This window comes from Ammospiza caudacuta, chromosome 5 (genome assembly GCF_027887145.1).
Source record: "Ammospiza caudacuta isolate bAmmCau1 chromosome 5, bAmmCau1.pri, whole genome shotgun sequence".
Lineage (NCBI taxonomy): Eukaryota > Metazoa > Chordata > Aves > Passeriformes > Passerellidae > Ammospiza > Ammospiza caudacuta.
This window is the reverse complement of record NC_080597.1, coordinates 76,044,447-76,060,973: the sequence shown is the minus strand read 5'-3', so window position 1 is coordinate 76,060,973 and position 16,527 is coordinate 76,044,447. Positions and strand designations below refer to the sequence as shown.

Genomic DNA, 16,527 nt, shown 5'->3' with positions numbered 1-16,527 from the left:
CCCGAATATTGTTTTTATGTCAGAAATGCTCCTTCATGCTTGAAAATGAGAAAAAATTGCAATCGATCCTTACAACTGTTGTGTTCATCTTTATTGACTGGCCCAAAGAAAGATAAATGGCAGCCTAAATAAGATTCCAGTGAGTGCTGGCCTGGGAGGGGACAGGGGGTGATGGAGAACCATTCATCATCCCAGCCCTGCCCTGGCCACGCTCACCCTGCGCTGAGCTCGTCCTGATGCCTTGGGAATCTGAGCTAGGACAGAGATTAGATGGAGTTAAAGAGTAAAGCAGGGATTTATTCAAAGGTTCTCCTCAATTGTGGTGTTTGTGAGGGTCCCCAGGACGAGGTGAGAGATGAGAGTTTGACTCCGTGTTCTCAGAAGGCTGATTTATTATGTTATGATGCTATATTGTATTAAAGAATGCTGTACTAAAGAAAGACAAAGGATACATCAGAAAGCTTAACAAGAATGAATAATAACCTGTGGTTGACTCAGAGAGTCCAACACAGCTGATGGTGATTGGTCATTAATTAAAAACAATTCACATGTTTGGATAAACAATCTCCAGACCACATTCCAGAGCAGCAAAACATGGAGGAGCTGAGGCTTCTCATCTTCCCAGGAGAAGAAATCCTGGCAAAGGGATTTTTCAGAAAATGTCACAGTGACACTCAATGGATCCCCCTTGGGCAGCACCAGAGCCCAGCCAGGGCTGCACCCAAGATGAACCAAAACGGCCCCAAAATGCACGAGCGCTGCCGGGGTCTGTCCCTGGGATCAGCTCTGCTCCATTTGCACCTTGCAGTTCATTGTCCCATTGCAGCTTTAGCCCAGGCAGTCCCACCCTGCTTGTTTTTCTCTCTCCAGCCCACGGGGTTTGTGCTCCTGGGCTGAGATTTGGGGCATTTGTCCTTGGTGCCCAGCTGGAGCAGGAATTGTTTTGTCTCCCTGCTCTCACCATCCCATAATATGGAGCCCAGACCCACACACTAAAGCAGCACAGAATGTGAAATATATAAAAGCTAAACCTGAGGCATCACTGTGAACCTGCTAAAGCAAAATGTTGGTGCCCAGTGGTGTCCCCAGGAGCTGTGAAGGTGAGGATGATCCAGGTGGGCACTTTCTGCCTCCACTTTAAGCTTTAACTCTGACTCTTTGTCTGTGGATTCAGGGAATTGAGCAGGGGAAAGATTTGAGATGCTGAACTTTGTTGAATTATCCTGTATTTCATCAGAGAATATTTGTTGGCATTTTTAGCACCCTTCTACTCCTTTCCCCTCACCTTGGCCTTTGTTTCACCCTCTCTGGAAGATCTGAGCTGTGTGTCAAGCCCTCCTGGTTGGTCCTGTGTGAGGAACTGGGATTCATTTTAATCAAGGCTGAACTGTCATTCTGGTCCCATGCTGTGCCTTGCCATGGATCCCATCCTACAGATCCTACAGATCCTACATCCTACAGATCCTATCCCATCCCACAGATCTCATCCTATCTCTTGGATCCCATCCCATCCCACGTATCCCATATCACAGATCCCATCCCATTGCATCCCATCCCACGGATCCCATCCCACCCCACAGATCCCTTCCCATCCCACAGATCCCATCCCATTGCATCCCATCCCACAGATCTCATCCTATCTCTTGGATCCCATCCCATTCCACAGATGCCATCCCATCCCATTCCACAGATCCCGTCCCATCCCACATATGCCATATCACAGATCCCATCCCATTGCATCCTATCCTACGGATCCCATCCCACCCCACAGATCCCATCCCATTGCATCCCATCCCACAGATCTCATCCTATCTCTTGGATCCCATCCCATCCCATGGATCCCATCCCACCCCACAGATCCCATCCCACCCCACTCATCCCATCCCACAGATCCCATCCCACCCCACAAATCCCATCCCATCCCCCTGGGCCTGCCTGGGCTTGCTGAGTGCCAGGGGGTCACTGGTGTGAGGAGAATTTCACTTCCATTTGCTCTCTGGACACCAGTGATTTATGAAAAAATAAATGAGGGTGCGTGGCAAGCTGGGTTTGAGTGCAAATGAGTGATGAGGAGTGGGGCTGGGCTGGGGAGTGCAGCACAGCTCCCTGCTCCTGCTGATCCAGCCCTGACCTTTGCCTGCAGTGCCTCTTACCCAATTTGTTATCATTTGTGAGAAAATATTAGCCCTGCACTACAATTTTGCCCCTGTCTGGAGCTGGCATTTTATTCACTGATTTCAGTACATTTTGAGATTATTGTTCACAGGGAAGAGGCTTGGAAGATGAAATCTTATAGTGGGAAGGGAAAATGTTTTTCTTTGCAATTTTTCGTAGTCGGTGTTGCCTCTTTTGGAATTTCAGGAAGTGTTTTTGCAGGAGTGAGACCTGCAGTGCTCATAAAATGATAAATATTCCTCAGGACATGTTTACTCACCCAGTGACCACGGACCTGTGTCATGTGTGACTTTTATGGAAGAGTGATCTCTCCACTTACAGCCTTTCCCATTTTTTCCCTCCCCTAAAAATGTTTTCATCATATTGCTTTTCCATACATCAATGTCTGAAGCTAAACTGCTTTATTTTACCCAAAATTAAAATGGGAATGGTGCTTGCCATGGTCTGGATGGTGGCATCCATGTGTGTTATGGAATCACGGAATGGTTTGGGTTGGAAAGGACCTCAAAGCCCCACCAGTGCCACCCCTGCCATGGCAGGGACACCTCCCACTGTCCCAGGGGGCTCCAAACTCTGGCCTTGGCCATTGCAGGGATCAGGGGCAGCCCCAGCTGCTCTGGGAATCCCTTCCCAAAATCCCACCCCAGGCTCCCTCTCCAGGGAATTCCCTCCATTCCCAGCTCTCCCAGCCTGGCATTGGATCCATCCCCACCCCGACTCCTCTCTAGGAAGGGATTTTGGGGTCTGGGGGCTTCACTGGCAATCTCAGCACTCCAGGAAGGGTCTCCCTTCCCTTTGCCATCCCCAACTTCCATAAAAACCCCTGGGGATGGATTCTGAGTGTCCCAAATCCCAGAATGGTTTGGGTGGGAAGGGCCCTTCAAGCCCATCCCATTCCAATGCCACCATCCCAGGCTGCTCCAGCCTGGCCTTGGGCACTGCAGGGATCAGGGGCAGCCCCAGCTGCTGTGGCAATGCCAGCCCAGGCAGGAATTCCTCATTGCCAAGATGCCACCCATGGCTGCCCTCTGGCAGTGGGAGCCATTCCCTGTGTGCTGTCCCTGCAGGCCTTGTCCCCAGTCCCTCTGCAGCTCTGCTGGAGCCCCTTTAGGGTCTCTGAGCTCCCCCAGAACATTTTCCTCTCCAGACTGAACATTCCCAGCTCTCCCAGCCTGACACAAATTAAATATTTGGAAGATGCCAAATCAATATTGAGGCATCAATAACTCCAAAGCACAGGATCAAGTCCAGGTTGTTAAAATAAGGGTTCAGCTGCTTTTGATGCAATCACACAGTGTGGGGTTGTCATGTTTTGTTGCCATGTTAACATCGCTCCCTGGGATGCCCATGACTCAAAGCCACACCAGAGTTCCTGCAAGTGCCAGCAGAACCTTTTTGCTTCTCCATGCCCTGTTTCCAGCAGCACTCCCAGGAAAATGATTTCAGGGGATTTGGAGCTGCTCGAACTTTGCTTTCTCCCTCCAGCTGGGCAGCCAGGTGCCTTGGTTATCACAGCTGAGGTCCAGCTGTGCCCAGGCTATAAAAACCTCCTGAAAAATGCCACCTCTGTGTTCTTGAGACATGGAGCAAAACAACATCCCAGTGATTTATCTCAGCCTGCAGCATCACAGAATTCTTCAGCCTGGAAAAGACCTTTGAGGTCATCAAATCCAACCATTCCCAGGGCCACCACTGAGCTGTGTCCCCAAGTGCCACCTCCACAGGGCTTTAAATCCCTCCAGGGATGGGGACTCCACCCCTGCAGCTGTTCCAATGCCTAACCAGCCTTTCCATGAAGGAATTTTCCCAAATCAAAGCTGAACCTCCCTGGCACAGCATTTTCACATAGAAAATTTCTGTGGCTTGGTGAGCATCTCTCACCTGTACTTTGGAAATTAAGGATTTTGTTGAACTGAGTCAAAGCCATCCCTGGGTTTGGGGGAGATGAAAAATCTCTTCTGGCTTTAGAAATTGAAATTAGCAACTGATGGAAGCAATCTGGGAGTTTGGAATATTCCAGTAAATCCTCAGAGAGGCGTTTTCAAGGCAAAAAGCAGAAGGGAAATTCCAGCCTTTGTTAATTTATTGTGGGATTTTGAAGCTTGGCTCAATGTCACCTGTGAGGCAGGAGGGAGATGTGTGTGAGGAACACAAACAGGGCACTGCAGAGAAATCTAAAATCACTGTTTGGAGTTTAATTTCTAATGAAGAAGTTGCAGAGACTCCTGGAACACCTTGTGCTAAATATGGGATTCTTGCCTCATGTCCCTTTGGAGTTTATTCCCCAAGAGCCATTCCTTTTGCATAATCAAGACACACTTATTTAAAAAAAAAAAAAAAGTGATTTCTGAAACTCTGTCATTTTATGGTGAAGTTTTGACAGTTTTTTGAAACAGCTTAAATCCCAAATCAGCTTTATTGATTAGATATTATAAATGATGCTAACTGAAATCTGTATTTATTCTGTTTTTTCTTTCCAGAGTGCCCAGTTCTACAAAGTCACCACTGAGCAATACCAAAAAGCTGCTGATGAGGTCTCAGCTCGTTTCAAGTGAGTCCCCCCTGGTTTTTCCTGGCAGCTGGCTGAGTTCTTACCCCATGAAAATGCACAATCATTCCCCTTTCCTCCCTCACAGATCCTGTCAGTCCCCCTGGCTGTTGAAAGGAGGGAATTTGGGAGAATTTGGAGGCCAACGTGTAGGAACCACAAGCTGCAGAGAAATGGGCTGCACGCTTTGTGTACATTTATTAATTTCTAGTTGATAAGAAGCATGAATTAGTCTAAAAATAGATTTGATGGAGCACCAAAAATGAGATTCCAGCTTTGCATCACAATGGCGCCACGGGAAGGATTTAAATGAGGAATTTCACTGTGCCCTCGGCAGTGAAGGTCAGATGGAATAATTTTTATTAGTGCTGAAGAAAGTGAAGTGAAGATCTGGTAATTGATGGATCAAAGTGACAGTGACCCCTGGCCTTGGACCTTCCCTTTGGGCTGCTCCATCCCTCAGGCTCCAGGGCCCATTCATCATTTCAGTGAGGACACAGAACTTTTTACAACCTCAATTCTCTCCTCTAACCAAGAACTGCTGCAGAAAAATGAATTATTCTGCCGCGATTTTCGTAGATTTGTGGAGGGATTTTCTTCTGGTTTTGTGTTTTGTTTTGGTTTTTGATGAGCAGGAAGAGAAAAATCCTTTCTGAGCTGCTGATAATGACACAAATATAATTTTAAAGTATAAGAAAAACTCATTTTATCTCTTTAACAGCAGGAATTGTTGAATATTCTTGGGTGTATAGATAAAAATTTTGTAGTGTTTAATGGTCAGACTATATTGAACACTGAATTAATCTGTCCTTAAACAGGATGACCATTGATCAAGGGCTGGTTTAAACATAATTTAGAGGTTTTTCCATCATGTCTGCAAATCCAGGAAAGTTGGGATGAAATTCCCACCTGGGTGTCTCCTTCCTCTGTTACAGGGGGATATTTTCAGCTTTCTAAATCAAATGATTGCCTCATTTCACATGCATTATTCCAAAAGAAGCTTTTGGTGGGATTTGAGGTTTTGCTGAAGGGCTCTGGGTGGGTTTAGTGAGCAGAGGTGGGTTTGGGATTGGGTTTTTCCTCCTGGTACATAAAGGATTTCCTAAATAAATCCAATTCTTTGGGTTCCTGTCTGTGCACAAATGGAGCTGTGGATGGAGCAGGGGCCAGACCTGAGCATCAAAGAAATTTAAGAAAATTTAGAAATTTAAGAAAATTAAGAAAATCGTTTTATAGGGTGCAGAAATCAAGGAATATTTACTGAGGAAGGTCCAATCCTTGATGGGATTGGAGTTTTCTTAATTTTCTAGAAACTAAAGGTATAAATTGAAATCATCATTTGACTGCTCTGTAATAGCAGTACTGCAATCACTGTCCTGCTTTTCCACCTCAAACCAAATTTCCTAAAAATTATTGGGAATTTTTACATCTCTGTGGATCCAGTATTGGTCCATTGCCTTCCAAGAAAACAAAATGAAAGAAAAAAGTGCCTGAAATATGCACATAAATTGTGGCAGATTTGATGAAGTGCCTGAAATACCAATATTACTTTACAATTTCAAGGTTTTTTCCTTACATAAAATCCTTTTAAACACAGTGTCTCTTTATTGAAGGTTTCAATGCAGGAGGTGTTATTTTATCACTGCCTCTTTTATGGAACTTGATGGATAAATGAGGAATGATTTAGTGAGACCTGAAGATGCTCTTTTGGCACTTCTCATGTGCAGTTTAATTGCACGTGAGGATTGAGAGGACAGAGGCTCCAGTGGTGTTTAAAGAGTTGTTTAATTGGCTGTAAAAGAAGAATTAAATAAGGTTGAGCTGCTAAATTTTGTTAATGCATAAAGCCATGTGCTGCCTGTGATTGCAGGTTCCAAGTGCAAGATTAATGGATCTAATTGTGGTGTTGGTAGCAAATAGTCTGACTTTATTTTAGGCATGTCTAGAATTAGGTGCCCAGTTTTAGTGCTATAGCTTGAATTTCTTCCACTTTTTAAGCTGCATCACTTCCCACAGCAAGAAGTGGATGGTGTTTTTATATATTTAATATTTTCTGGATTTTCCTTCCTCCATTTAATCCCCGAAATTACATCAAGTGTAGCTTCATCAGTCTTTAGGGATAATTAAACTCTATTAAAAGGGGAAAAATACAAATATCCCACATGGGTTTGGATCAGAGACCTGGTAAGTCTTATGTCTGCAGTTCCTGTTGCTGCCTGCATTAAAGTGATATTCCAAATATCCATGAGGAATGTTTTATCTCCACCAAAGCCCTGATTCACATTGATCAAATTGGGAATTATCAAATGCTCCATCTCTTTGCCAGCCTACTTCCCATTGATCAAATCCTAAATGAGCAGGTTCAGGCAGTTCCTGCAGTTCCCAAATCACATTAAAACAACATTACAGGGCCATGCTGCCCCTCCTAAAGCTGGAATTATCTTCCCACAGTTCCATTATAACCCCAATTATTCCATTATGAACATGGCTCTGTTCTAATGAGGAGTTTACACAAGGAGAGAAGAATGCAATGTTACAGGAAGAGCTGGGCTTTGGGCAAGGATTTGAACTTTTCCTAATCAAATTCCCCCTTTGTTTTGTGGGTTTTTTCCCTTAATTTGGAGGGCTGGGAGCGGGAAATTCGGCAGCTGCAGCAGTGACATTTTATTCCCCCGTGGTGTCTGGAGCCAAGTGACATCTTCATTATTCATTTAAGAAGCAGAGAGGGCAAAGGCAGCCTGAAATAAATGTTTTTATCTTCAATGGGTTTTGATTTCTGGTGGCATATTTAACATTCATAGCTGTGCAGCAGTTTTTCCTAAATATTCTGCCTAAATATTCCTCTCTGCTCTGCTGTCTTGTGGACAACATGGAATTGTTTCTTGCTGCTGGGGTTTTTTGGGAAAAACTTCATTCCCAGCCATCCAGACTGATGGAAACCCCAAATCCTCCTGGGGGATTGACTGATCAGTTTGGGGTGAGGTTCCCCCCAATAATGGAATGAATTCCCCAAAGTTTGCTTGGACACTGACAGTGGTGATCCAAAGGATGCAGCTGGAAGTGTTGGGTGTTTATTCTGAATCACAGATTTAGAATAAATACAGGAAAAATACAGTTTTGTGGTTAGGTCCCAGGTTTGGGCTCCTCCACTTTCACTGTGTATGTGTGGTGTAAATTTGTGTCAAATTTACACCACACAAATTTTCTCTTGGGTGGGTTTTGATTTCTGGTGGTGTATTCAGCATTCATAGCTGTGCAGCAGTGCTTTTTCCTAAATATTTTGCCTAAATATTCCTCTCCTGCTCTGCTGTCTTGTGGACAACATGGAATTGTTTCTTGCTGCTGGGGTTTTTTGGGAAAAACTTCATTCCCAGCCATCCAGACTGATGGAAACCCCAAATCCTCCTAGGGGGTTGACTGATCAGTTTGGGGTGAGGTTCCCCCCAGTAATGGAATGAATTCCCCAAAGTTTGCTTGGACAGTGACAGTTGTGATCCAGAGGATGCAGCTGGAAGTGTTGGGTGTTTATTCTGAATTTGTGATTCAGAATAAATACAGAAAAAAATACCTTTTTGTGGTTAGGTCCCAAGTGTGAGCTCCTCCACTTTCACTGTGTATGTGTGGTGTAAATTTGTGTCAAATTACTTGAGATTGTTTCTTCAAAAACTCTGATTGTGCAGTTGCAAAGAGCTCCTCCACAATTAATCTCAGAATGTCTGAGCCCCTCTAAAGGGGCTTTAGTCCTTTATTATGAATCCTTTATTATGAATCTTTTGGACATGACTGTCTCCATCAATTCCCATAGAAGGAGTGGGAATAAATGACAAATAACCAATAAATGACAAATCACCAATAATAAATGACAAATCACCAATAAGATATATAATATCTTTCTTTAATTAGGATTTTTCAATCACAAAGCCCAGGTCATTAATGTTTACTGAAAATAAAATTTAAGACATTGTTATGATCAGAAATTAATAATAATGGGTGGTTTGGCTGGGAAGGACCTTAAGGATCATCCAGTTCCACCCCTGCCATGGACACCTCCCCCATGAAGTTCTGTTTGATGCACAGCTGTGAATATTTGAAATATTCCCAATATTTCCTGGGTGTTCTGAGTGATGCTGTTGTGAGCTGTGAAGCTGAGAAGGAGCACAATGAAACCACAGTAAATTAATAACAGCAACACTTGGATATTCAGATATAATTATGTCACAAAGCTGTGGTGCCAATTCTCTGGACACTGAGGGAAAAAAAGCAGGGTAGAGAGAAAATCAGCTTTTTATTGATGACTTTGGAGCGAGTCCAGGGAAGTGTGGCTTTATTTTCTGTCCTCGTTACCCTTCTGATGTTGGGGCACATATGGTGACTTTTAAAGGGCTCTTGCACTGCCTGTAAATTAAAAATATTGATAGTTTCTTAATGCAAATATCTTCAGTCACCATCATGGTGCATTCACTTAACTCTGTAACACAGAAATCTGTGGTGCAGAGAGCCAGGCCAAGAATTTGTGCTTTATTTCTCCTTGTGCAGAGACAGACTTGCAGCTTGCCCCTTAAATAACATCACTGATTGCCAAAATGGTTTGGGTTGAAGGGACCTCAAAGCTCATCCCATTCCACCCCCTGCATGGGCAGGGACACCTTCCTTGGACCAAATTGCTCCAGCCTGGCCTTGAATTAAAAGCAGCTGCTTTTAAACCTAAAGTTAAACTACAAATTACCAGTTATTTATGAAATCCCACCTAGTGTTTTGTCAATAGCAGAAAATAGGAAGCTACAAAAAAATCCTGCAGGCTTTGTGTCTTTAGTTCTGCTTTTTTTTGCTTAGCCAAGGGCAGTGAGCTGTGCACAGAAACCTCCTGAATTAATGTTTTCTTTTACAAATACAGCAAATATAAGTGGTGCTTTGTCAGGAGAGAGAATCACTGCAGGGTTGTTGGCCTTGGTGATGCTGTTGCTGGTGGTATCCTTGATTTTTTTGTCACATGGATGGTGGTCCAGGTTCCTCCTGACATCCCCTAGAGAGTGCTGAGGTGTTACTGGGTCTGGGGTCTTCAAAGGGACATGAGGAGTTGTTTATTGCATGAATATATCAGTCTGAAAGGCAAAGAGTTCAAGGTGTTAAAGTCCCTGCTAAAGCTTTCTGGCATTTTTTTGAGAGTCCCAAGCCGGAGCAGCAGCTGCAGGCACCACAGCCCCTTTTTCTTCTTTTTTTCTTTTTTTCTTCTTCTTTCCTTCTCTTCTTGTTGTTGTGGTTGTTGTTTCTTGCCCCCCATTACAGGGCGTTTTATCGATAAAACATCAATCAGCAAAAAACACGATTCTAAAACATTCTTTCCAAACCAATGTGAACTTGATTCTAATGTGCAAAAGGAGTACAAAAGTAGTGTCAGTTCTTACCTAAAAACTACACATATAATATTATCTATATCTCTATATCTCTATATCTATATATCTATATCTGTATCTATATCTATATCTATGTCTATATCTATATATCTATATCTATAATATTATCTATAGAGTATTATCTAAACCTATAATATTATCTGTTTTCTTCCTTAAAATTTACATGTATGAGTTTATCTATCTACCTGAATAGTTCTATCTATTTACACATGTAATTTTATCTGTTTATGTGAATAATTCTACCTATTATAGTGGCAAGGTTCTGTTTTTGTTATGTTTGGAGCTAAGTTACTGAACTTTTAAACTAGGCTTTAGGACCTTTACTAGCTAGCACAGTTTCTTAAGGCTTAAAATATATTTCTACTAACTTAAAACTATAATTTACACTTCCACTTGCTTAAAACTTAAACCTGCACTTCTGCTTCATATCTATGTGGCTTAATAGATCTTGATTTCTCTAAAGGCTTTAATTCAAGCCCTGCATTCATCTCTCTCTCTGAGGAACTCGGAGAGGCTTGCACTCCAACGAGAGAGGTGCGAGCTGTTTGTAAGTGATGCTGGGAATTAAAGAGTTAAATACCACAGCTCAGCTCAGCCCCTCAGCTTTCCTTAGCAACAGAGGTACCCAAAGGTCTCATTCCTCCTCCTGCTCTTGCACCTCTTCACACACAGCTGTGCTGCCACCAGGAGAGGTTTCTGAAGTGCTTCAAGCAGAGGGCTGTGATCTCAAACACATTTCACTGCACAAGCCAGGTGTGGGTGCAGTTTTCCAGCACCCTGTTAGCTTGAAACCAGCCCAGGTTCTGAGAGCACAGAGCTGCTGCAGCTGGGAGGAGACTTGAATAAACCTTTCCAGCCTCTTGTTCACCCTGCACATCCCAAACCCTGTTCCTTTTGAATAAACTCTTTTCTTTGCTCAGTTCTTCCACTCAGGGCTTGGATTCACCTGAGGGCTGCAGGAGCAGAGCTCACTCAAGAAATCTCTTGGACTTTGTGCTGCTTTGTACAAGAGATTGTGCTTTGACCAAGGGACCTTAAAAATCACCCAATTCTAGTTTAGAGAGGGGATTTTGGTGGGCTGAGGGCTACAGGAGCAGGGCTGGGGGCTACAGGAGCAGAGATCACTCAAGAATTCTCTTGGACTTTGTGCTGCTTTGTACAAGAGATTGTGTTTTAATCCAAGGACCTAAAAAATCACCAAGTTCCAGTTTAGAGAGGGGATTTTGGTGGGCTGAGGGCTACAGGAGCAGAGCTCACTCAAGAATTCTCTTGGACTTTGTTTTGTACAAGAGATTGTGCTTTGACCCTTAAAAATCACCCAGTTCCAGTTTAGAGAGGGGATTTTGGTGGGCTGAGGGTTATCGGAGCAGAGCTCACTCAAGAATTCTCTTGGACTTTCTGCTGCATTGTTCAAGAAATTGTGCTTTGGCCCACGGACGTTAAAAATCAAAAATTAGGAGGGGATTTTGGTGGGCTGAGGGCTACAGGTGCAGAGCTCACTCAAGAATTCTCTTGGACTTTGTTTTGTACAAGAGATTGTGCTTTGACCCTTAAAAATCACCCAGTTCCAGTTTAGAGAGGGGATTTTGGTGGGCTGAGGGTTATCGGAGCAGAGCTCACTCAAGAATTCTCTTGGGCTTTCTGTTCCTTTGTGCAAGAGGTTGTGCTTTGACCCAGGAACCTTAAAAATCAGCAAGTTCCAGTTTAGAGAGGGGATTTTGGTGGGCTGAGGGCTACAGGAGCAGAGCTCACTCAAGAATTCTCTTGGACTTTGTTTTGTACGAGAGATTGTGCTTTGACCCTTACAAATCGCCCAGTTCCAGTTTAGAGAGGGGATTTTGGTGGGCAGCAGCTCCCCTGTCTCAGTTGCTCTGCACCTCTAAAGGAATCAGAGAATCCTTTGGCATCTCAGAATTCCCTAAAGGCACTTTGCAGTTTGTTCACCTGTGATTGTCACTTCAGCCATGACAATTTTGGGTTTCCCTGCAGCCACTCAGGTATTTAACTTGGTTTCTTTGATCAGTGCAGTCCCTTAGGAGCAAGGGCTGGATAAAACATGAATTGTGCATTTGGATGCAGATCCCTTCAGAACAAAGGGGAACCTGGTGAAATATTTGTGTGTTTGTCTTTCACAGAGAATCTGGGCATGAGGATGTGTTTTCATTGACATCTCTGAGCTCTGATGTGGAATTTAAACTTGCTGGTTTGGTCAGGAGGCTGGATTGAAGCTCTGATGGTGTTTTTGAGAGTTACATTAACTTTTAAAATCCATTATTCAAAATGTAGCACATTAATAAAGAGGGCAAGTCAGTTCTTTCCATCTTTGGCATAATCTTTTTTTTTCCCCTTTCTAGAAATCATGGATACATTCATTAAATCTCCCCTCAGGCTATCCCCAGCTTTTCCCACAGTGAGATCCTTTACTCTCTGTAATGGAGAAAGCAATCTTATATTGTGGGATAACTCTGGGAGAAAGCAATCTTAAAATGGAGAAAGCAATCTTAATATTAAGAAAGCAATCTTGAAATTAATGTTTGTAAAGCACCAAGTCAGGAGTAGGAATTTTTTTAAAAATTTCTATTAATTAATATGTAAAATAAAGTATTTTCTGGGAGGGGGGACAGGTAGAACAGGGTAATTATTGTAGGATATTGTTGTGAGGGGATAACTGTGCAGGATGGAGTGGGATAACTGTGTAGGATATTGTGGGATAACTCTGTGAGGAAGCAATCTTAAAATTAAGAAACCAAAATTAAAATTACTGTCTGTAAGACACCAAGTCAGGAGTAGGAATTTTTTAAATTTTCTGTTAATTAATAGAATTATTTTAAATTAACTGTGTAGGATGGAGTGGGATAACTGTATACGATATGGTGAGATAACTCTGTGAGAAAGCAATCTAAAAATTAAGAAAGCAATCTTAAAATTAATGTTTGTAAAGCACCAAGTGAGGAGTAGATTTTTTTTTAAATTTTTCTATGAATTAATATGTAAAATAAAAGATTTTTTAGGAAGGGGGACAGGTAGAACAGGATAATTACTTTAGGATATTGTTGTGGGGAGATAACTGAGTAGGATGGAAGGGGATAACTGTGTAGGGTATTGTGGGATAACTCTGTGGGAAAGTTTGCCTGTGGGAGGGGAGTTAGAACTGGATGAACTTGAAGATCTTTAAAGTCTTTTCCAAGCTGAACCACTCTGTGATTTTATGATCTGCAGGTCCTTTCCCTATTCAGAAGGTTCTTTTCCTGTTCAGGGTGTGTTGGAAAGAGAAATGTGTTCATCCATTGCTGCGTTTCTCCATTTTCTCCATTTTTTGCATTTCCTGCATCTCCATTTTCAAGCATTTTCTGCTTACAGAGAAACCCAAAGTCATTTTAAAGAAGTAATTTTCATTTCCCTGTGAAAGAATCAAGTGAAACTCTGCCCTCACACCTTGGTGGCCTCCTGGAATTGGTTCTGATTCTCCTTTGGGGATTTATTTATAAAAGTTTATTTATTTATAAATAAATAAATTATTTTGGAATATAATTTATACTGGGAATTATACTGGGAATGAGTGCTGGGGGAATTCCTGGATGCCCCCATTGGGACCATCCCTGCTGTGGCTGCAGGTTTGGGAGCTGCTCCTGAGGAATGAGCAGCTCCTCCTGGTGTGTTTGGCATTCCAGGGCACATCTGGCTGCCTCCTCCCTCCCCAGGTTTATTCCAAACAAAGTGCAAAGCCTCTTGATTTAATACTTTATCCATTGTTGGGATTTCCTCTGAACACCAGTCACAGATTTCCCAATTACAGCATTAAAGCTGGGAGGTTAAACCCCACAGCAGCTCCTTTTTGTTATTAATTTGTTCTGTATTTCCTAATCTTTTGTGGCTGAGATTTACAAATACCTTTTCTAAGGATGTTTTTAATGAGGCCAAGCCATCTGTAGGATCAAATCCTACAAATCTCACTTGGGAGCCTCCAGCACACACCTGCCTTTGGGGAAGGGAGAATATTTCCCAGAGCTGCTGGTGGGGTTTTTTTAAGGAGAATTCACCTGTTCCTGGGTACAGGGTGAAGAATGAATTACAAATTATCTCTGTTACCACATGACATGTGGTTCCTCTCTTTTATTTTAATCTCCTTTCCAGGAGTGTTGGAAAATCAGGGGGAAAAAATACACCACAGCCATTCTGCTTGGAGTGCACCTGAGGGAAATCACAGCTTAAAGGCAAAGTGGGCAGTAAATATTTGGGGAAATAATCTCAAAAATCATGGAGGTGGTTGTAAAAGGCTGTCAGACTCAGAAAATAAGGTTTGTAAAATGAGCATTTAGGTTTCTTTAAAGTGGTTAAATCATAGGATCACAGAATGGTTTGGGTGGGAAGGGTCCTTAAAGGACATCCTGTGTGTCATGGATGCCATGGCAGGGACACCTCCCACTGTCCCAGGGGGCTCCAAACCCTGACCTTGGCCATTGCAGGGATCAGGGGCAGCCCCAGCTGCTCTGGGAATCCCTTCCCAAAATCCCACCCCAGGCTCCCTCTCCAGGGAATTCCCTCCATTCCCAGCTCTCCCAGCCTGGCATTGGATCCATCCCCACCCCGACTCCTCTCTAGGAAGGGATTTTGGGCTCTGGGGGCTTCACTGGCAATCTCAGCACTCCAGGAAGGGTCTCCCTTCCCTTTGCCATCCCCAACTTCCATAAAAATCCCCGGGGATGGATTCTGAGTGTCCCAAATCCCAGAATGGTTTGGGTGGGAAGGGCCCTTCAAGCCCATCCCATTCCAATGCCACCATCCCAGGCTGCTCCAGCCTGGCCTTGGGCACTGCAGGGATCAGGGGCAGCCCCAGCTGCTGTGGCAATGCCAGCCCAGGCAGGAATTCCTCATTGCCAAGATGCCACCCATGGCTGCCCTCTGGCAGTGGGAGCCATTCCCTGGGTGCTGTCCCTGCAGGCCTTGTCCCCAGTCCCTCTGCAGCTCTGCTGGAGCCCCTGCAGGCCCTGGAAAGTACAAATGAATACAGATCAGTTCCCCTTCTCCTCTTTCAGAGGGAATGGGTGCCACAGCAATAAGTTTATAAATTCTGTCAGGTTTTCAGTTCACTACCTGAATATAAAACCCCTCAGTCCCACAGATCTGCGCTAAAAGAAATTCCTGAAATCCTCATAATTTCCCCTTCCAATTGCAGTCCCTTAAACACAACCCACGTTTTCCTGGGGTCTCTATTTTGTGTATTGTAGCACAATACACATTTTTCAAGCTGGAAGGGGAATAATTTGATCCTGCATGGAAAGAAATGAGCAAAGCAGTTATTCCTTTCAAACTTCCCTTGCCACTTAGCGTGGCTCCCACTTCCAAGGCATTTAGGAGCTCCATTAAGCCCCTGGGTTTGCTCCTGTGCATGCATTAGGAGCAGAGCTGGGGTAATATGGAACAGATTTGCTGTATCATGGACACATTTATGAGGATTGATAACAGCCAGGGCTCGGTGTTAACTTTTATTTTCAAACAGGCTGCAGGAGAAACTGCCTGGTATTGCTTGGAGGCTTTGATTTATGAAAAGGTTTGCTGCCTGAAAAAGACATCCCATAAAGCAGCTCTGCTGGCAGGAGCATTATGAAGTAGGGTTGTGAGCAGAGCAAACAATAACTAACTGTAATTATGTTCATTATTGTCTCTATGAACTCCCTGTACCTTTAAAGGGGGGGATTTTGCACTTATTCCCTCCTCAGCTTTTAAGTGGACTCACCTTTCCCACTGAGTGGGATGAAGGTGAGAAAATCCTGCTGGTTTCTAGTGGCAGCACCCCCAGAGAGGCTTTTTTTTGTTTGTATGGAATGAAAGAGGTCACTGAAATTATACCTGCTTGCTCAAATGATGCCAGGAGGAGGAGGAGGAGCAGGAAAGGTCTGTGGTGAAAAATGCTGCTTTTCTTACAATTCCCATCACTGATTCATTTTCCCCTAAATTATGACTGTTCTCTGAGGGTTATTTCACACTGTTGCATTTAAGCCCCTTCAAAACAAACCCAAAAATCCCAACATGATGGCAAAGATCACCAGGTTTCAGAACTATTTTCTTTCTCTCAAACCATCCTTTGTGACAAGATGAGCCTCAGGAGCAGCAAGACGAATTCTTCACACAGCAGCAATTAGCAGAAAACTTTAGTGAGGAACAAATTGAAATCAAGGGGCACGACCTGACTGGGGAAAATGTGAGTGGTTAATCTAAAGTTTGTCAAACTTGAGCTGCTTTAACTTAAAAGCATCCCTTCACCAAACCACCTGAAGACCTTGCAAAAAGAAATCAGAGCTTGAAAATTGTGCTGAGGTTATAAAACACAAGGATGACTTTCTTGGAGCAGAGTGAGTTCTGTTAAATGAGGCAGTGTCTAATTAATGC

At 43.5% G+C, this 16,527-nt stretch overlaps 1 protein-coding gene across 1 annotated transcript in view; it reads left to right on the top strand.

The window, feature by feature from the left end:
• CHCHD3 (coiled-coil-helix-coiled-coil-helix domain containing 3) overlaps positions 1–16,527 on the top strand; it is a 159,740-nt gene that overhangs the window by 125,813 nt on the left and 17,400 nt on the right. Inside the window, exon 6 of the mRNA XM_058805107.1 lies at positions 4,656–4,726. Coding sequence (XP_058661090.1) covers positions 4,656–4,726 — 71 coding nt within the window. The remainder of the gene's footprint in view (positions 1–4,655; positions 4,727–16,527) is intronic.